The sequence below is a fragment of the Leptosomus discolor genome, chromosome 6 (assembly GCF_034619465.1).
Source record: "Leptosomus discolor isolate bLepDis1 chromosome 6, bLepDis1.hap2, whole genome shotgun sequence".
Taxonomy (NCBI): Eukaryota; Metazoa; Chordata; class Aves; order Leptosomiformes; family Leptosomidae; genus Leptosomus; species Leptosomus discolor.
This window is the reverse complement of record NC_141396.1, coordinates 33,073,162-33,095,998: the sequence shown is the minus strand read 5'-3', so window position 1 is coordinate 33,095,998 and position 22,837 is coordinate 33,073,162. Positions and strand designations below refer to the sequence as shown.

The 22,837-nt window shown below is 42.2% G+C and overlaps 1 protein-coding gene across 1 annotated transcript in view; it reads right to left on the bottom strand.

Moving 5' to 3' along the window:
• BICC1 (BicC family RNA binding protein 1) overlaps positions 1–18,506 on the bottom strand; it is a 112,499-nt gene extending 93,993 nt beyond the window's left edge. The window contains exon 1 of the mRNA XM_086467047.1: positions 18,047–18,506. Within this exon, the coding sequence (XP_086323173.1) occupies positions 18,047–18,506 (460 nt within the window). The remainder of the gene's footprint in view (positions 1–18,046) is intronic.
• Positions 18,507–22,837: the final 4,331 nt, after the last annotated feature.

The window sequence follows — 22,837 nt, the reverse complement described above, 5'->3', positions numbered from 1 at the left end:
TTAAGTTCCATGGAGACTACTAAATTGTTCTGCAAAGACAAGCATGTGAGTTCATAAATTATTCTTTTTCCATAGACATAGCAAAGCTCCCAAGGCTGTCTTGACATAGAGGAAATAACATTGCAGTGGTGAGAATAAAAGTCAAAAAAGCTCATGAGATTCTGAAAGTCTCTGCAAATCTCAATTATGAGTTAAAAAAAATAAATCTAGAATTAACAGAGGTGAAAGTCCGGAAGGTCTCCTCCATTTCTAGAGTTCATAAGCCACTATTAAGACTGCCAAAAAAAGCAACATTTCCTGTTTACATTTTTCTCTTATTTTGATTTTGGTTGAACTTGAGTTTCCTGTTACAGCTCAACTGGCTTTAACCATAAAACACTTCTCAGCTCTAAGTTGCTATCCTGAAATCATGAGACAGCTTGGCTACTATGCACCCACAACCTTGGCAAAACCAATTTGCAGAAATTGATGTAAAACTTTTCTGTAACTTGCTGAAAAATAATCACCAAATTTAAGGTGTCAGAAGAAACATTGTTTTAGAGAAAAAACAAGCTGGTTTCTGTTGCCTAAGCTGTCACAGTGAAATACTTAGCAGCTCTAACAGTGTCTACATGAGCCCACATGATCACAGATTAGAGAGGTTTCTCCAGAAGAGACGACTATTCTTCTATCGATAGACAAGCAGCATCAGGGAGCTAGCTCAAGCACCAACTCCTAACGTATTCAGTGTGGATGCTCAGTCAATTGCCAACAGGTACTTCGCAGTAATTAACTAGTTCCTGCCAGAAAGTCACACAACAGTCTGTATTTGAGCAAAAGCAGCTGGTAACATACTAGTTTGGACCTATGGTCCATCTGGTGCACTAACTGCCATTTACAGCAGAAAGCACTAGAGTCAGTAGAGCATATTAAAAAAAATAATTAAAAGTTACATAATAACTTGCCTAAAAAGGTGTCTTCCTCCTAAACAAGCCTTTTGATCTCCTCTTCTGTCCTCAACAACATTGGAATACTATGTCTTTAAATCAAATAAAGTTTAACTCATGAACTACTAAAAGCTAAGCTGCCTCTGCATTTCTGAACCTTAATTAAAAAGATACAGCCCAAGAGCAGAGCGTTTGAGAAGACTACATGACTTGGGAATTACAAGAGACCACAATAAAAGATTTTTCTATTCTATAATTTAAAGGCTATAACATTTTAACTTTTCCTGATGCTGAACTCCTTTGCAGGATATAAAATTACTTAGACATGGTTAAGAATACATCCTTATTCCTTCAATTACTAAAATGATGTAGGAAAGGATAAATAGCAATATAATGCTAAATACTAAGGACTTCAAAGTGTTTCAGAATAAGATGCTCTGTAAGTTTACCATTACCATCACACTATCAGGTAAAATTTATCTACTTTAAAAATACATATATTCCCTACGTTATTTTTAAATAATCTGCAAGATGTTAAGATGATCGTAAAACAGCACAATACCAATACCTTACAAAGTAAATACTCAGCTGTACTCAGGGCTATGATCTTAAAATCTCTAGCATTGTCTAGAAGATTACAAAATTTGTCCATCGTTGCTTCTCTTTAGAGTAGAATGATGACGGACAGACAACCAGCAGCTCTACATCATGGTCCTCCAGCTTTAATATGGAAGTAAATATGCACTAGGGCATCTGAATTTGCTTTACCACTGCGAACAGAAAATGCATTAGTCCCGACTGTCTTACCACTGCCTCCATTCCAGTAAAACAGACCTGATCAACTGAAGTAGCTCTTTTCTGACTTACACCCTAAATCTCCCTACCCAACACACCACATGGAAAGCTGGCAAACCTGGGCAGGCAAGTAGGAAAGTATTTATACCAAAGCCTACATAAAAATATAAGTGTTCACCAAAGCTCTACTCCCTCTGAAAGGGCAGGTTAGGAGAGGAGGGAAGAAAGCTGAATGTTTATCCAGCCCCGCAGGTTTCCAGCTCCTCATGCCTGCCTTGAGCCTGCACTTGCTCATGTGGAGCAGCAACAGCCCCGAGTCTGTGTACCAGCTGCAAAAATGCCGAATGTGCTCCAGTTGATCTCAATTCATCACACCGCTGGAAGGAGGTAGAACAGAGCTGATGAGTGGTTTCTCCTCCTCTCATAAAACAGTACAGACAGAAAGAGAGCAGAAGAGAAGCTGAACAGAAGCACCGAGAGCAGCCTCTCTTGGAACAGCATGTCTGGCTGCCACACAATGTACAGGAAGATCTTTCCTGTGCATGTCCAAAGCTACCGGACTTTTATAATCCTCTTAGTCACGTCTCCGTTTGCCTCCTGGGTCCCAAGATTTCCCACTTTAAAAATATTTCCTATCCGTCTGAAAAACTTGGCCTTCATACCCTCCTACTAAAACCTAGTCTGGCTAACCTGCATGGGCAGCTATGTAAGTCTTTCCTTTAACTCAGCCACTCGCTTCTCCCACGCTTCACTCTGTCCAGAGCACACTCCCGCTAGACCCAAGCCACTGCTCCACTCTGAGGAAGAACACTCCTTTAACTTGTGCAGTGTAGAAAGAAGGCAGCAGGGAAGAGAGACACCAAAAGGATCCTAACTCAGCAGGGAGCTGCAGCCCAAAGCTGACAGCATGTAACCCTTTAGCACATATTAAAGCTAGTCTCAAACTCTGTTGGCTATTCAAGGCAGAGTGGAAGGCAGTGCCAATACAAGCTCTGCAGTGATACAGGAGATCGAACCAATCAGAAGATTCTTGTAAATATGCATTTGATATCCCACAAAGGGAAAAAAAAGTATATTTAATATTTTACATTTTAGTTGGTTTGAACTATATCCTCAACTCGAAACACCACTAACAATACTCAGCTTTATATATAAATTCAGAAAATATACTTTCAACTAGACATATACCAATTTTAACACTTAATTCAGATACAATTCATCTGTAATCAAAGTTTGCATCTTTCAGGTGCTAAGTCACCTAACATTACACTTAACATCCAACAGAATGCTCTTCTAGCACTCACTTCTCCCAAACATTTACAGAAACAAAGAACAAAGTTTTGTAAATGTTTAAATATAAACAACACTTTACAACAACCCTACTTTTTTCACAGCTTAAACAATTCCTCATGTTTCAAACAAACACTGGAATAACTCCTATTTCTGCCAAATCTCTGAACACTCTAAAGGTGTCACTGAAGGCCACTTAAAGTAAAAAAACCTCACTGCTGCTAAGCAACCCAGAAAACATCCTTACATGTTCAATTGTTTAGTGCATTAAAAAATTTCACTCATACTGAGAATCCACGTATTCTGGACTCTAATGACAGTAATGTCTTCCACACAGAGGGAGAAAATAAAATTCTGCGGGATATGTTCATATTTCAAACAGGAATTGCTTATAAAGTGCTAAAGTTTTGATCAAATTTATTCACTGTTTCTGCATGCGGAATAGATTAGAAACAGATTCCCTCTTATCTGCTATTTCACATACACCCTTCAGAAGTAAATTTACTACGGAAAAACAGCACTTACGTTTGTTTTACCAAAAAAAAATATTTAGAAGTACCAAGATTCTTTTCCACTACATAAAACAATATTAACAAAGTAGTATTCCATATACACTCTATACATCAATGCTGTTTTAACCACTCTAACTGCATATAAACAAAGGTCATTTAATGTTGTAACATTCTATAGCACTTCTCACCCAGAGATCACAGAATGAGAGGGATTGGAAGGGACCTCTCAAGATCATCTAGTTCAGCTCCCTTGCTAAGGCAGGATAGCGTCCAGGTAGGTTTTGAATATCTCCAGAGTAGGAGACTCCACAACCTCGCAAATGCACTTACCCATTCAAAGAATCTAAGAGTTAGTCTCACTTTTTCTGAAGCAGATCACGATGAAGTGAAATATTTCCATATCACAATAAGGAAGACATGCATATGTATCCTTCATTTGAATTACACACAAATGGATACACGTCATTTAAATATACCTATTACATAAAAAGATACGATTTTAGACGCTTTTTTTCATCATGTGATTAACCTTTCACTCATCACAGCTTTTGCAGCACAGTGTAATGTTCTGCACAGGAACTACCCTACAACATTGCTTCTGGTTTAATTATATTGCCAATAGTTCACCAAGTCCCAGTGTGTATTCCCTCAAACAATTTAATTATCTTATCATAAAGGTCATGGGGAATATCTTCAGAAGACAACAATCTGCTAAAGCTTTCTTTAATATAAAAATGCTTCACTGCATCACTTAATTGACCTAATATTTATTTTGAAATTATGGACTTCATTTTTTATATTTCTCAAGATGCTTGGTCTTAAGTTACCATTCTTGTATATACAACCGCCATAAATCTATTGCAGGCATAGTCTGAACAGAACAGAGCCAATAAAAATAGACATAATCAAAGCCCTCCATTCACACAAAGTTACTGGCAATAGGGAAAAAAGCAAATTTAAAGGCTAGTTTAAACCACTAATGCAGAGTAGCAATACATATTTCTAAAACCAGACTTTGCTTAAAATGGAAAAAAGTATAATCACCTGTAAGTAGAATTAAAAAATACTTTATCAACAAAAAAAGAAAGTGGTGAAAATATATTTAAAACTTTGGAACATCTAGTAACCTCACCATGAAACTTTAGAATATCAGTAATTAAAAGTTTTAAAACTTTATATAGCAAGATACTAATAGCACAGACAGATCATAAAACAGATGGTTTGTGTATGCGTATATTACATTAAGAAAGTCCCATACGTTTGCCATATGTTCAAAAGGAATGAAATGGCACTTATAAAAAAAAAATAGAGTAAATCATTAGTATTACCAATTTCTACCTCCAATTATCTATTAACATTGTTTCTTTCAGGCCAGATTTACTTGGCTTAATGGTGATTTTCAGATGTGTTAACATTGCAAGTTTTCCCTCACAAGGAAATATAGCATAATGCCTTTCCAAGAATAAAGTTTAATCAGACGAAGCCCATGATCTGACCTGTTCCACAAGCAGCAGAATGGCATTTTGGTTTTGTTCTGCTAGTTATCTCATTGCCAGTATGGGCAATGAATCTAGCTTTCACAAATACTTTGTACCAAGTAAGTGAAAAATAACACAGCCCAACCTTTTTTCTATATCCCTATTTAAATTATGTAATTATTTCACTGGTATGAGGTTTCATTTTTTTCTTTCCCTGGCACTCAGTTTTATTTATAATTCTGCTTTCAAAAGCTCTGTAATATTCCAGCATCTAGATCAAAAATATAGAATTGTTGGAAAAGACGTTTAATATCATCAAGTCCAACCATTAACCCAGCACTGCCAAGTCCACCACTAAACCATGTCACCAAGCACCACATCTACACTGCTCTTAAATACCTCCAGGGATGGTGACTCAATCACTCCCCGGGGCAGCCCGTTCCAATGTTTGACAACCCTTTCAGTGAAGTTTTTCCTAATATCCAATCTAAACCTCCCCTGGTACAACTTGAGGCCATTTCCTCTTGTCCTATCACTAGTTACTTGGGAGAAGAGACTGACACCCACCTCACTAAAACTTCCTTTCAGGTAGTTGTGGAAACCAATAAGGTCTCCTCTCAGCCTCCTCTTCTCCAAACAACCCCAGTTCCCTCAGCCACTCCTCATTAGACTTGTGCTCTGGGCTCTTCAGCAGCTGTGTTGCCCTTCTCCGGACACACTCCAGCACCTCAATGGCCCAAAACTGCACACAGTATTCAAGGTGCGGCCTCACCAGTGCTGAGTACAGGGGCACAATCACTTCCCTAGTCCTGCTCATCACACTATTTCTGACACAGGCCAGGATGCTGTTGGCCTTCTTGGCCACCTACCTGGGCACACTGCTGGCTCATGCTCAGCCGTTGTCAACCAGCACCCCCCAGTCCTTTTCTGCCAGGCAGCTTTCCAGCCACTCATCCCCAGGCCTGTAGCATTGCACAGAGTTTTAATGACCCAAGTGCAGGACCTGGCACTTGGCCTTGTTGAACCTCATACAATCAGCCTCAGCCCATCAATCCAGACTGTCCAGATCCCTCTGAATAACCTTCCTACCCTCAAGCAGATCAACACTCCCACCAACTTGGTGTTGTCTGCAAACTTATTGAGGGTGCACTCGATACCCTCATCAGATCATGGATAAAGACGTTAAACAGAACTGGCCTCAGTACTGAGACAAACATCCTGTGGCATTATAACACTTACAAATAGAAGTTATCTTTGCCAGTTAAAAACCTTTAAAGGAGGACTGGAAGACCTAAAAAAATACCAATTCCATAGCTGCTTAAACAAAATGTTGGGCAGGCCCACGTTAAAAAAAAAAAATCAGAAAAGCCTTTTGGTTGGTCAGGGGGAAAAAAAACATACCTATAAGAGCCACAGTATTACAGAGAAATTCTTCTACATACTGCAAGCCTCACAATAACCATATAAGCACAAAGATTACTCCTTATTTTTCCTCAAAAACAATTCTTACAGACCTAATTCATACCACATATTTTCAGCAGAAAGTGGAACCAAGATTCCACAAAGCCTCCCAGGTCTGGCCTGCACAGAAGTTCAGCAATTGGAAAATGGATGAATCATGATTCACTTGCATCTACGCATGTCCCCAACAGGCAAAAAGCCAGAAAAGGAATAGGGAGTTGTTATTTTCTTAATATTTGAGAGAAAAAGTCTCCATACAAATTCATCAAGTTTTCTACGTAAGGAGTATTTTTCATGAGGTTTATAGCAACCCTTTCACACCAGGAGAGTACTGGAATTGCATAAGAACACTGAACTTGAGGCAGTGTTGTGGCTAGCACTGCACTGACCAGCTTCCTACCTCTAGGAAAAGGCTCAACTGTCAAATGAGACTGGGGAAAGAAAAGCAACTTAATCGAGATCTCAAGACAGATCAGTGAAGGATATTGCTGCTAGCCCAGTAACATTTCTATTGGGCTGCATTTGTACTTCTCTAGAGATGGCGTAACAGCCAAAACATTTAACTACACACACACGGCACTTACCAGGTGCTAAATAAGTCTTCAAAAAATCTTCAGCTGATTGCAGATTGTGTGTATCCTGTCAAGTGACCACAGTGTGCTTCAATAGTCCTTAGGCTCTAATAAAATGGGTTAAAATCTCATCTTTAAAGTTCTGGGGGATATCCACCTGGGCAACTTTTTTAAAAAAAAAAAAAAGGAAAAAACCCAACAACACACAGACCCCCCGCCAAAAACCCCAACAACTAAGCACTAAAAATAGTAGCTTTATTCCACAGCATTTATAAAACTGTTGATCTCAAGATGCCAAATGCAAAAGACACAGCTGCTGGCAGCTGGCCATCTGGGAGGTAGTCAGAATGACTAGAAATCTTGTGCCTTTTAAATCATCTTTTGTCTGTCTTTCTCATCACATATGATACATTTATAAACACTTTTTAAAAACCCTCCACCTTTGAAAGAAAAGAAACTTAAAAACAAGTTAACTCCTGTTTGTTCTCACTCACATGGGCAAAGAAGAGACTTCCAGGAAGGGTACATTGAGCAACAGGTTCTTCTGTTGTTTATACAACAGAATCCAAGCAATAGAGATAACATGACTCCAAACTAAGCTGCATTAGGAAGACCTGTTTTCACAACTTGCTAACATGCCATCAGTAAGAACATAAAGCTCAGTAGGACACAGTGTAAAGCACAGCATGGAGTCCATGAACTACACCACCTGAACCAGCAAGACTTCAACCCACTGTCAGCTCCCACTGCTCGGCCACTGAACCTCCAGTTAGTTTATCTATTTTCTGCAAGGGAACCCTGATGCCTCAGTTCAAGCTCAAGCAGTTAAGAAGCACACACAAGCTAACTACATCGTAGTGGGATGATGATTTTAAAAGTTGTTTGAAGGCAGCAGAGCAGTAGTTCTCAATGCATTGCCACAGGAGACCTGTGTCCCAATTTGTCTACTCATGCTGCAGGTCTCCTTCCCAGCGTGGACCCTCCAGTCACACTCCCATAGGCCAGAGCACTCCTGCACAGTTGCAACCTGCAGTCAAACACAGCACCCATGCACCCCTTGCATGGATGAGAACAGGCTAAGAGAAGGTGCCTACCGAGACCTGCCCTGGCAGCAGCGACCTGTCCTGGTCACCATCTTTCTGGGGGCTGTGAGGACTTGGTGGCCAGCACTTTCCCCAGGCACAGGCTGCAGCTGAGCCCACATTAGCCAGACCCAGCCCTCGCACACAACAGACCTAGGGTATGTATTCAACTACCACATGCACACACACAGGGTCACCACACGTCATCTCGCATACCAAACCTGGGACTGCATCACTCAGGTTGGTGCAAGCAAACGTAATACAAAATGTGCCAGGCACTGTCACTTGTTCTCAGTGTTGCTTATTTAAAGTCCTGGCTATCTCAACACTTAAGGCAGACTATCCAAAATACTTCCTTTTTTTGCTCAACACACAAATATTTAAGGAAATAAGACAGGATATAGCCTTGGCACAAGAGATGATACATGGGTTAAAATAAAAAGTGGGTATAAGGAGGAAGAGGTCAGCTGCCCCAACATTTTGATCATCACTGTTCATCGTGAAACAGTTCCCAGGCAGAGCCCAGTGGTTAGCAACTGGCCTGTGAAACTGCATCACACACACAAGAAAACCTGGAAACACTATAAAATGGCAAACAATGACTTCCAAGATGATGATCAGCTTATGTTTAAGAGTCACCATAAACTATAAAGTGGCAAGTGTCTAAAGAACAGCAGTAACCACACTAAACAAATAGAACAAGAATAAACATTTTAAAAGTTTTAGTGATTTCCTATCTGTTCAAGAGAACCGCAGCTTAAAAATTCAAAGGCAACCTAACATTTTAGCAGTCAACTTTTGACTGCTCCCTCAGTATTTTGAGTTTCACTGACATGACACTAAAAAGCATCAATAATCAAGCATAAGAAATCCAAAGTTAAAAAAAATAAATCTAAATCCTACCAGATCTTTTAAAGGCGGTATGTACAGACCAATTTTTCCCAGCAGATGTTTCTCACTGCCCTAGGGAAGGCAAATTGACCCCTATATTCAGTCACAATTTTATCAACCCTGGAGTACAGCTCAGGCTGCAAAGTGCCATTTTTAATACCGGTATTTGATCAAGCATTTACTTAAAAATGTGCGTTTATAGTCTTACCCAATACATAACATTAATAAATATTATGCTGTAATATTACAGTCCAATATTAGATTTATTATTTTAACTCAACAATTAAAAATGTAAAACTAATGTTAACATTTGTAGTTAAGAATCCTTTGATTCCTTTGCTCTCCAAAAGAGACACATTAGTGATCTCACTTCAGCACTGCACATTGCCAAACTGACAAGTCCCCAGATTTTATGAATTGTTTCCTTTTCAGAAAAAACAGAAGAGTCATAAAGAAAAATTTTGCCTCATGTCCTGTCATTAGGCCCAACTGAGAAGAGTCTGGCTCCATCTGCTTATACCCCTAACACATACACAGAAAATTAATAATGTCTTCCCTGTGCCTTCTCTCCTCAAGATTAAAGCTAAATAGTCCCAGATGTCTCAGCTTCTCCTCCTGTGTCAGATGCTGCAGTTCCTCAATAGGTTTGTGGCCCTTTGCCAGACTTGTTCCAGTATGCCCATATCTCTCTTGTACTAAGGAACCCAGATCTAGACGCAGCACTCCTAACGTGTCTCACCAGGGCTGAGTAGCAAGCAAAGGTCACCTCAGCCTGCTGGCAGCACCCTTCCTCATGCTGCCCACAATGCTTTTGGGCTACTTTGTTACAAGGCCACACTGCAAGCTTGCTCATGATCAGCTTGTCCATCAGGACCCCCAGGTCCTTTTCTGGGGTGCTGCTCTCCAGCCTGCTGGCCTGAACCTCTGATGGTATATTGGGTAATTCCTTCCCGGTGCAGAACTTCATGTTCCTTTTGTTGAACTGTTGGCTCATTCCTCCAGCCTGTCGAGGTCCCTCCAAATGTCTGCCCTCCATCTTCACATCCCTGACTACTTTTTCCTTACTTGCAAGTACAAAGCCCAGTAGAGAACCTCCTGTTGTCACATCCTTGATCATCTATGTTTGGAAGTTGTCATGAATGCACTCCAGAAGCCTCACAGATTGCTTGTGCCCTGCTGTGCTGTTTCTCCACCAGAGATCAAAGTCCTCCATGGGGACTGAGGCTTGCAAACATGAGGCTTCTTCCAGTTGTTTCAAGAAGGCCTCATTTGTTGCTTCTTCCTAATCAGATGGTCTGTAGCAGACACCCATACCACCACTGACATTGGTCTACCCAATAATCCTGACCCATGCTTTCTCAACTGGCTTATCCTCTGCCCAAAGGCAGAGCTCCATGCAACTCTACTACACTCTCATAAAAAAGGGCAACTCCTCCTCCTCAGCATCCCAGCCTGTCCATCCTGAAGAGCCTGTATCCAGTCACTGAAGGATTCCAGTCCCAAGAGCTATTCCACCACACCTCTGCAGCCTCAGAGAGATCATAGCCCTGTGACTACATGCAGACCTCCAGCTCCACCTGTCTGATATCCCTGCTGCCTGCATTAGCATGAGGCACTTTAGGGAGGTACCCACTTGTGTGGATTTCCCAGAAAAAGTACGAGAGCTTCTCTTGCAACTGTCCTGCAGGCACAGGCCTATTGCGAGCCTTCCTGATTTCTGTGCTCTAATTTCTATTACAGCCAGGATAATGACTAGGGCAGACCAACGTTGCTACATGGCCATCAACCTCTCCATGAAATCTGGTTTGCAGCAGAAAAATTAAACATAGTTATGCTACTAGGCAAGTGACTTACCCACCCAGACACCTAGCATTACCTCTGTTCTGTATTTGTTTGAACCCCCTAACCATCACACTCTTTTCTTGCATAGACATCAAGTATCCAAAAACTACACTTTCACATATAAGCATGAGAGAACTTGTTGAATACCCAGATTCCTCAGGCTCTATTAGCTAGAGAGATAACAGCAGAAAGGATACAGCTCTGTTTTCCATGAGGATTACAGTAACTTCAATAGCTCCACATATACAGTGACCTGGCCAGGCGTTGCTGTCACTCAGAGTTCCCTCACAACGCCAACGAACCTTTAACAGGAAACAATTTCTTCAAAAATTATGTATTCCTATTCCAGTAAAGAGGATATCACTGCAGACATCTTTACATAAATTGGCTATAAAAGTCACCGAAACATGAAGGGTTACATTGCCCCATGCAATACAATCATACTGATCTGAACCAGAGACAAGAAAGCCTAGTCAAACAAAAATAGATACTGAACAAAAGTTGCAGATATGTTCAACAAATGTTTTTAGTTGCTTAGGTCAAAATTATTTTAATAACTACCACTGATTAACAGGCAGCATCTCAAAGAAGAAATCCTTAATTCAAGTACTCAGTCCTTCAGCTACGAAAAGTACAGAAAATTAATAACCTGAACTCCAACTCACATATAGTCTATTAGGTTTTATGCTCAAAGTTTATGAAAGTCACTACTGAGTCTTCACAGTAAGGGATATTACCATAAAAAAGTTAAATTAAAAAAACTATTAGTTCTTCAACAGAGGGCTGAAATCGAAGAAAACTAGCATGTTTCATTGTTTGACAGGCACAAAGCCAAGAGCCTGAAAGAACTACTCAAAATAGGACATATTTTCCAATGGAGGTAAAGATTATAATATAACCAACAGGAATGTGCAAGCCAGCAATACTTTACTTAGCAGTTCATGCCAAACCATGATAGTCCGTTGTACTACTTAAAAAACACTGAAACTTGAGAAAGTGGCATTATTACAATTGTTAACAATGGAATGCAAGAACATTTGTAAACTACGAGTCACACAAATTCATTTCATACATTTTTGTAAAAATAGACTATTCAGCACTTTAGGGATTTGAAAAACTGACAAAGAACTTGCACGTAGCAGAAAAAAAAAATCAAGTTAAACACCAAACGTAAATGCTATTAGAAAGGTTCCAGTTTCCCCACAACTATGTCCTTGTCCAGGTTCTGCCAATACATTGCAAGGAGAGGAAAAAAAAAAAAAAGGTAAAACCACCAATAGAAATCTCACAATTTAGTAGAAAAAGAAGTTGTCTAGGACAAGAAATTGTGTTTAGGACCTACTAAAATAAAAGAGTTTGAAAAGATAACTTCAGCAAGAAACTGGTCAAAGAAAAGACATACTTCACATCTCTTAAAGCTCCAATAGGGACACAGGGAACTTTAAACAGGAGTATAAATCAATAGCCCTGAGTATTTTTAACTTTGATTGCAAGCAAGGTATACTAATCCTTTGAAGGATCACAGATCACAATACATTTAGTTTTATTATACAGATTTCTGCCACCATCACACACACAAAAATGCAGAAGAGAAGCAGTAATTCCTGCTTAGCCATTTAAACATAAAAATCCAACACAAATTCAACATGGAACTTGCCATTGCCACACAGAAACCATCAGTCAGGACCATTATATTTAAGTTGTGACTGTCTATTAAGCAGCTGACTCACTGAAAACCTATTAATTCATGTCTTCAGGGTTTAGCCTCTAGCAAAACTATTGTTTGCAGCAAAGTCTCAGCAGAGGCCCAGGTTACCTAGAACATCTCCATCTTCTTTAGTACATTCAAATAGAAGTGGTTCCCCCCCCCCCCCAGCCTCCCTCAAACTTTGCTTGTCACACTTATCAATTTATCATTCTCTGTAGTATAAACAAACTAGTAAAGAAGTCTAGGAAAAGTATTAAAAGTACACTTTCCCACATAGTTAAGCATTAAGTAGGGAAAATATACTTGTTTAAATACAGCAAGTTTCACCTGATGGATCAGCAAACAAAATTAATTGGTTATCATCCAAGCATCAGAACTAGGCATTGCCTAAGTACAGTCCTAGGACTGGGCAACAGACAGCCTCAAGGGTCACCTTTAGGCAAAGGAATTAACAATTGACATTCAGGAGATTTACAGTGAAAAAATTTCACCTAGATTAAATTGTGCAAAAAAATTACCTAAATATTTATGTCACTTCCCTCTAAAAAATGTAGGATTTATTTTGGTGAAAAATCACTAGTTGAGCATTCTTCTAATTCCCCATGACAGGCAAGGACCACCAAAACTGAGGGAGCAGGGCAGGGGAGCGTTCACCCAATGCTGCGATTGCAGGAAGAAGAGCTATGCAGAAGCACTCAAAATGAGCTGCTTGTACTGACTGTTTGTACTAAATTTGGGTTACAGTACTTTTATCCTTACTGCCTGACAAAATAATAAATGATCCTTTATTATTTTTGGAAACCAAGTCTAAATTACATAAATTACGACTGACATGATTCCTGTAATTCTGACCTACTCCAGTTAATGTACAAAGGCACTAATGACAGTCAGTACTAAATCAGCATAGGGCACTGCTGTTTTCCAATGTTCCCACTCGGTTATCAACACAACCCGCTCTGTAAGATGAACTCAGCAGCAAAGAGGGTGGTTGTGGTGCTCAGTACTCTGCAGAGTTTCCTAAGCAGGTAAGTCTGCTTCTCTTCATATGTAAATGCTCAATTGTTTCATGAGGAAAAAGAAAAAAAAACAACACACACCACCCTTAAAGTTTCAGATCCCATAAGTAAATTACCCCAAAGAGTCCTCAAACTGAAAGACGATGCATAAAAAAAACCAAAACAGAACTCTAACAGGTACACCATTGGTTTTTTTTTAAAGAGAAACATATAATATGGCATACACATCACTGCTAGACTATTAGACATTAAAAACACAGTGTGAATTTGTTCTTTTACCCAGGTTGTGTTACTGCTGTGTGACAGTGCATTATAAAGTCACAGAGTAATTAAGCACATGCTGAATATATGTCTCCCCAAAACGTCTGTTAAAGAACATGACATAGACTGGCATGACACCTTGGAGCCAAGAATAAGATACACCATGCAAGAGAAAAAAGGTGTTGCTTTTTTTGTTTGGTTGGTTTGGGTTTTTTAAGGTTCATGGCCAACTTGTGTACGTCTATCGATTGCTCTGACATTAGCTGTTAGATTATACTTTTTGGACAGCTTTTCTAAGTTCAGTGTTTTGCATTTTTGTAATAACAGTCAGCTGCTATGGCAACAGGCACTCAAACATGCACTAAGTAAATCATTCCACAGTATTAAGTCACCTGAGCATTCACCAGAATTTAGTGCAAAGCAGCTATAATTAATACAGTTACTAAGAAATATCATCTTCTGCCAGTGCTGAAAAGAACAGTTGATCCGTTTTAGTCAAATTTGCTTCCTGAAAAAAAAAAGTTTACTCTAAAGAGATCTGTTCACCAACAAGCTCTGGTAAGACATGAAGCATAAGGTAGCTTACACCCCACTCGAGACTGAGATTTGTTTATGGAACATTATTCCAGTCATCTATGAGTAAGTAATAAAACAGTCATATGAAGTAGCTGGAGACAACAAGAAAAAATTATTCTTATGTTCAAGGTTTTTACCATAGCTTTTGCTTTTTCTTTTATTCCAAACAGAAAAAGCAAAGCTCTTCAAGAAGCTCCCTCTACCTTTCATTTAACATTTTTATCTTAAGGCTATTCAGACTCAAACTTTGAAACACCAAAAATACTAAAGCAATTATTTCAAAGCGGAAAAAAACCCAACACCAGAAGCATCCTCAAATCTATCAAGATTTTCTGACACCTTAATTCAGATAAAACTGGTAGCAAACTAGCCACATCAACTCTTTTTTGAAAAAGAGCTACCCGGTGTCTTGCTGTGGACTCTCCTGAGTCTGATGGTAAGGTACCCCAATCCCCGCCATGAGCTATACAGCCTGCTACACCCAGGTGAGTCTCACCAGAGTCAGCATTGTCCCCCAAGAAACTATCCACAAAATATCAAGCACAGGAAAGATGAAAATAACCATGGCAGAAATGCATATAAAATTCAGCCATGCAAACACAGAATGTAACAGAAGCACCAAGCTGAACACAGAGCTTCTTCATGTTCTTTCTACTCCTGATTGTTTTTTACATTTCATCATTAGTACAGTAAACAACAGATGTTGACTAGCAAAGCAGTAAGGGATTCCTGAGCAAGAATGAGAACATTTCCTGACAAGTTTCTTCACCAGATGCTGTTTCAAACTTGGCTTTAAAGATAACTGAAGTAAAGATGACATTCTCAGTTTCCCATAATATAAGAAAGCTATGGTAAACCCTTGAAGAAGTCATACGGTTTTAAATCATTTGAAAAGTAACTTTCACAAGTGGAAACACGTGCTCTAGCAGCTGGTAAAAGCAAAAGAGCTGCCTCTAAGCACCTAAAATGAACAAGCAGTTGTATTTTAAAAATCGGGTAACTTTTAGAAGTCAGAAATCTGGTCATCACCACTTAGACTACAGAGATGTTTCCCTTCCACAATGCAATTTCATCATATTTTAAGAACTTCCAGTGAAGGATCTGGTATTAAAAGCCATAGGAAACAACCCTATGAATTGTCTAACGAAAGTTAGTTTCTGGAGATGGCAGACTGCTTCCTTTCCATTGTTCCTTTCCTACTAGGGGGAGTCAAAGTTTCCACTCCCAAAAGATGGCCACAAAAAAAAGAGGGGGAAAAACGTTAAAAAATAAAGTCAACTTCGGCCTGTAATCAGCAGTACAAATGAGACTGAATTTTTGGGTACCAGTTACAGATCTGGCTTCATGATGCTCTTTGTGACACCCTGGCAGAGCTACTCCGTGATTGAAGTATTCTCCCACAAGAAAAGGGTAAGTAAAACCTATCTTGGAGGAAGTCAAGAGACAAGATAAAAACTTGTAAAGTACGTAGAGGAAACTGAATGAAAGCAATAATGTTCAAGCAGTTCAGTTTTCTGACAGAAAGAACTACTATGTTTGTCTCATGTTTCCTAATAAGAAATTTTTCATTACCAATAAGCCAGAAAGTTTAGATTTTCACACAAAATCACTTATTACAGAACCCAACAGGTACTTTTCTTCACAAAAAAAGGATAACTATCTGATGCAAATATTCCTCAAACCATCACCTGAAGCATGCGTATTCTAGACTGGACATACCGCAACCTCTCATGAAAAAGCAGGCAGCATTCTGTTTGCATTTACTCACTGTACTCTATTGTACATATTTTACTAAACTCCTCTGAAGATCAGAAAAAATTTAAATGAAACAAACAAAAACCCCTCACATTTTGACACTGGCTACTACTGGATGACACAACCCATACAGTATTTGGATTCTGCTTAGGAGCTTTGTTTACCCTCACACGTTTACTACTCAGGCAGTAGAAGGACGGACTACATGTGGGATGTGATAATGGAAATTTATTGTGCTACTAAATGAAAATGTTAAGGCAACCTTCAATCTTCTTACGGCACTGTAACTATTTTCCTACCACTTTGTACAGAGAAATACTTTTCCTCCTCAACATCCACAGTTTTGATTTTAAGACACTTTTGATGAGCACATCTTTATAAATAGTGTTGCTGCTTAGAAGACTTCTCTTTCTCTGAATTCCTTTCTCTTTACTGCATTACATAATGAGATTTTTCTACTAGAACTAAAGTATTAACTGATTAAAGATTAACTCACCCCCAGGAGAGAGAATCTCAATTAAAAAAATTCCAATCATTGTAGTCACCAAGTCAAACTGCAGCTCTTCAGTGACCAACTCAACTCACCGGCCCCTGTTCCTCTGCTATCTCCCACAGCCTTCCATCGCTGGAGGAGGCAGGTGCTCAGACAGGAGATGGTCATGCAGCAAGCACCCACGGTTTCCAGTAAGTGAATGAAGTGCCTTCCATGTGACACACCACATGAACAGTAGTGACAGATCTGTCAGGGGTTTATTTGTTTTGAAAATGTACATAAATACTTGAGTTACCATGTTAAGTACAACATTAAATACTTACAAAACACTAGTCCTACAGGAAATAATAGCTTCTCGAAATCACCATCATCTTCCCTTGTTGATCCAAACATGCCCTGAGATTTGGCAACACAAGACCTGAAACTCACCTCCATTCTCATGGGCTCTTCAGCTCAGATAGCAGGGAACACCCCAGAGGAATTACCCCACTCAGCAACATCCTCAACTCGTTTAGATCTATTTATCTGCTCTTTAACAACAAACCCAGCGATTGCTACTTCTAAACCATTTTGTCAAAAGCTGCCTACGTAACTTCCACTAAGAGTTAGATAATTCAAAACATACTGGGACAAAATATGTAGTCAAGAAAAAAAAAAAAAAAAATCAGCAGCAAGCGGAGCCAAAGGAAGGCTGAGCGAGTCCTAAGGCAGCGGTGCCGCCGTCAGCTCTCCCGGAGCCGTCCCCGCTCCTGCGGCCGGGACGCCCGGCTTCAGCAGTTCCCTTCCCGCTAAACGGCGTCCTCCGCTGTTCCTCGAAAGCCTGAACCACCCTGCCAGAGCAGCGATATTACATTCTTGAAGAGGGATTTCTGAGAGATCTCAGCCTTCAAAGCTGCAGCCCCACAGCGCGCCGGCTGCCTGTGCGGGACGAGCCCCGCGGGGCTGGGCACCGGCACCACCCGCGACGGCGGGGCCGGCGGGGCCCCAAGCGACTTCTGGCGACCCGGGGGTGCCCCCTCCACCCGCCCCCGGGCCGCGACGCTCGGCTCCGCTCCGGGGAGGTGAAACGAGGAGCCTCCTTGCCCCGCTCCGCGCAGCCCCGGCCCGGGAGGCCACGACAGCGCCCGGCAGCCCGGGACCGGCCCGCGGGGCTCCCGCTGACCCAGGGCCGTACATGGCGCCCGGCCGGCCAGCGGCTGCCCCTCCGCGGCCCCGGGGGGGGGGGGGGGGGGGGGCTGACAAAAGAGCCCCCGGTCCGAAGGAGAAGGGGGGGGGGGGCGAGGAACGCAGGGCACGGAGAGCCGGGCCTGGGACGCGGCCCCCTCCCCTCCCGGGCCGCCACCGCCCCGCGCCACCCGGGGACCGCCGTCGCCTCTCCCCGCCCTCACCTTGGAGCATGGCCTCTAGTTTCTTCCTGTCCACCCGGAATCGCTCCTCGCCCCACTCGGGGCTGTGCAGGGGCCGTGACGGGCCGGCCGAGTCCTCCTCGGAGCCGGGCACGGGCGAGTCGGTGCTGCGCTCGCTGTTAGAGCCCGGGTCGGAGAGCGGCTGCTGCAGGTACCCGCTCAGCGGGTCGCACTGAGCCGCCATGGCGCTGCCGGGCGGACCCCGCCGCCGCTCCGAGCCCCACTCGGCCGCCTCCCCGCGGGACGCTATCTGCCCCCACAGCCGCCCTCCCGGCTCATCCCAGCCACCGCCTGCCAGAGTCCCGGCCCCGGTGCCGCCGCCTGCGCCCGCCTCTGCCTCCGGCTCCCCGCCGAGTGTGCGCGTCCCCGGGCCGGCAGCGGCGTCCGCGGCTCGGCGGCGCCCCCAGCCCGCCCGCAGCCCGCACAGCATCTCCACCTCCATTGGGCCGCCGTCGGCCCGCCGGGGAGGGGCCGGGGATATCCCCGGCCGCGGCCCGGGAGGAGGGGGCAGCGGCGCGGCGCGGTGCGGCGGGGGGAGGGAGGGGAGGGAGATGCCGTCCCCAACGGCGCCGCCCCCAACGGTCCCGCCCCCGCCTCAGGGCGGGCTGCGGCTGGGTTCCCTGTCAGCGGGGCTCCGGGGGCGCCGCCGCCACCCAGCCCACCCTGGAAGGCGCCCCTCACTCGGGGCAGGCCGTGCCGTAAGGTGAGCACTGCCCGGGGCGGGCCCGGCTGCCCGCGACCCCCTCAGCCGTCACGCCTCCGCCGCCTGCGGGAGGGTCGGCAGCGATCGTGCAATGCCGGGTGGAGTACGTGGCGGGCGGGGTGGCGGCCCTGGAAAACGGGCTCTAAATAACACCCCCTACCCCAAATCGATCCCCCCGAAACGTGCCTGTGTGCGCAGCAAGAACGAGCAAGCCGCAGTGTTTCCGGCGTGTCCGGGGAACGCCGTTCGCTTGGCGTGGCTGGCAAATCTGATCCTCGTGGCGGTGAGGGCCCTGGCTTCCAGCTCCGCCGTTGTTCTGTATGAAGCCTCAGAAAGGCGAAGTGCTTTGTGCCGCGCGGCACCGCAAGAAACCGGCTCACACATCCCTCACTTTCCGGGCATAACTGCGTTAACCCACACCCAGCATCCTGCTGCTTGATTTTACAACGGCGCAGTCCATATTGCTTTACAAACGGTTTAAGCCCAAAAGTGTGCACAAGCCAGCTTGTTTCTCCCGAATTTGAGAAGTCTTTTCTGACCAATAAGTTAGGCTGCACATCGCACATTCCAACAAACGCTTTCTGTTTTGATTAATTGCTGTTCTCCGGTGAAAAAGCAGTCTGCTACAAGACACTCCAGCAGCACCGTGTCTGGAATCCCACGAGATGTCCCACTTTGAGAGCGTCACACCTCACCGGCAGTACTGCAGACGCCTGTTGCCTGTCTTCTCCAGTACTGGAGCATCCGCATATTTATGATGGCCAGGTTGCTCTACGCACACTGGAAAGCAACACAAAAATTACAGCTGACTTAGGTGAACTCACCTCATAGTTAACATCAGCTTGAAGGACCATGTTAAACCCATCAGGAGCTGCGCTGTGGCTCCAGGTAGATGGGAACTGCGCTGTGTTGAGTTGCAATATGCAGTCGTTTTTACAGAGGTTCAGATTTTGGCGTACTGAGTGTTTACGTGTTTCCCACTTAGTGCCATGACAGTGTGAATTCTACAACACCTGTGGTGTCATTTCTATTGAACATGACGTGCATGGAGGGAGGCACTCTTAGTGGAAAAGTCTAGCATTCAATTGTATTTAATTCTTTTGGTGGTCTCACAGCCTCTGTGGATGCCAGCCAGTCGCTTACAGGCAACATACTGCTCACAAGATCCTCATGACCATGGGAAATAAATGGCTAAAAAACAATAAAACAAAATATGAATATCAGTCATGAAAACGGCTCAGTCTCCATTTCTCTTAGTAGTTTGGTTGTACATGATAATACTTCAGGTGTGCAGGGCAGTATGAGGAAAGACCAAAAGTCCTTTTCTTCTCAGTTCAGAAGTTCACAGTTATCAACTACCTTTTTTTTTTTTTTTTTTGTCAATGGGAAAGTGAACATTGTCCATATCAAAACCCCCCTGAAATTTAGCAAAGTCTGCTGCCTCCCCCCAGATCAGCACCAGCTGCAGTTGTCTGTCTCCTAGATGCCAAGACTAGTGAGTCACACAATTCAAATAACCAGAAGTTATGAGTGTTGACAGTGCCAATTACAGTCGACAGTAGCTACAGGTGCTTAGCACTTCTGAGAAAAACAATTATTTGGGTATTTTCCACTCATATACTATTGAAATTTACAGTCACAGTTTCTCAGTGTAGGAGGTCCCTTTCCTTGTGTTTATCAGTTCCTGCAATATAGCCACAGAAACCTTATTTTTCATCAATTAGCTATGGTTGAACTCAGCAGTATTTTTTTTCAGCAGCCATGTAAACAATGTAATAAATCAAAGATCTCATAAAAAATAATGACATACAAGGTTTAGTTTTTATTTATTGAAAATAACCCTTTCACGGTGCGGTTTTAGACTGAAAACTAAGAAGTAAACTCTTTGATTTCCTATTTCCATATAAATGGTCAAAAAAAGGAAGAGTTTTAGTGATTAGGAGTTATTAATGGTAGTATATATTCAGTAGAGTATTATTTCTGTTGCATAAATGGCATTTTATTTCTTCAGTGTATTGCAGTGGAAGAATAAAATATCTGTTGCACAGAAAACTTGAACTAAGTAGAAAACCACATTTTTAATGGCTAAAATAATATTAAATGTGGATACAGAGGGGGAAAACGGATGGAAGTTGGCAGATAAAAGATCAAATGGCTAGAAAGAACATCAGCTGAAGTTGACTTTGGCATATATAATTTATGTCGGCCATTTTTCTGTGGCCAGTAGCTTGATCAAATAAAAGAATAACAGGATCTTTCTCATTTTGGCATACCATGTCTATTTTGCTACATTCTCTCCCTCTTTTTTTCGTCCTGGTCTCTTTTCCTCACCTCACACACACATAATATCTACAAATCTCAGAAAAAGCATAACTGAATAGAAAAGTGTTTCATTCTCAAACTTAGCCTATATGCAAAGTCTCTTGTATAATATTCATTGGAGTGAAATAGATCCTATGAATTTAAAGGAGATTCATGAATTGGTTGATCTACTATAAGAAGTCACATCTCTTTGGGACTGCATAAACCCCCCAAATTGAGAATGGTACAGGTTCTCTTCTGTGAAGAATGTAGGTCTGCCTTGGGCCTGTGGACGAGAAGTGGCAGTCACCACACAGAGAGCACCATTACATGGCTTCGGGTTTGCCTTAGGGCTGCTGCCAAAGCATGAAGCTGGTGGCTGGCGCTCTCTGCACTCCACAACTGCAAGAAGATGTAGAAGTTATCTATAAATGGAAAAGTGATGCAATGTAACTGATCATTAATACAGCACAGTCTGTATTCTAGAGCTCTCATTTATTTATTATTCTTGATCTCAAATTCATCTACTTCACAACCCCATTATGAAGCAAAGTGCTGTTATCTGCATTTTTCTGAGGTGGGAGCCATGTGCAAAAAGACCAGCTCAGAAAGCTGCAAAGTGAGGGTGGGGAAAGAGAAGGAGGCCTACAAAATCTTTAATGATCTGTGATATCTAGAAATGCTTTTCTAGGTAGAGTGCTAAATTTGGTTTTAGGTGTTTGGGAGAGGTTTATTACTGGTGAAAATTAATGCTAGTGGTGTTTTTAAAGGCTTTATTGCGTCCATCTGTTTTACAGAACTAAGAGCCTGTAATATTTTATCTTTCATGATGTTGTGCCATAGTCCCCAAGTAGGCCCCATTAACTCCAGTTTCCCAGAATAATATAACGTGGCCTACTGTCCACTAAAGTACTGTGCACTTAAGGCCCAGCAAATAAATAAAAGGTCCTCCACAGCTGTTATAAAAACTTTTCCACCCCTAGAAATTCCCAAGATAAGTTCTTTTTCTAACCATAAGAGCAGAGATGTTCTGAAATCTATTTTTAGTTATACTAATCGTGGAACCATAAAAAAAGATTGAAAGAGATCACAAAAAGGTCATCCAGTTCATCTCTTAACTGTGCTGAGTTCACTCCTGACAGATATTTGTTTGTCCACTCCTTTACAATTTGTAATGATGAGGTCTCCATGACCTCTCCAAGAAATTCCTGTGCTTCACTTACCATCAAGAGGTACTTTTTCTCCTTAATAAATAACTTGAATTATTCTTGCTGTAACTTAAAGCCATTAGTTCTTGTCCTGTCTGCCATGGACACGGTGAATGGATTATTTCTTCTTTGTACCAAGCTTTGTCGGTTGTGAATACTTTTATCTAGCATTGATCAATTCTTAAGTGTTCTCTTCATTAAGCTAGTTACTCTTAAATCTTTCAGCTTAGTCTCAGAGATAGTGTTTATTGCTGTTCTCCAACAAACTCTTTCCACAGTAGTCTACATCCTTCGCTAAATACAAAGCACAAAACTGGAGAGAGTTTCCCAGCTGAGGCCTAACTAGTGCTGTACAGAACTGCGTGATCTTATCAGGTGTCTCACAGTCTGTACTCCTGCTTATTCATTTCTGTGTCATGCTTATCCTGTCTCCATGGCATGATGTTACTGGCTTGTGTTGATGTACTATAATCCCTAGGTCCTTTTCTGAAACACTACTGTCTAACTAGTTGTTGCTTGTTGTATATTTTTGGTGTTGATTACTCTTGCTCAGCATGGTCT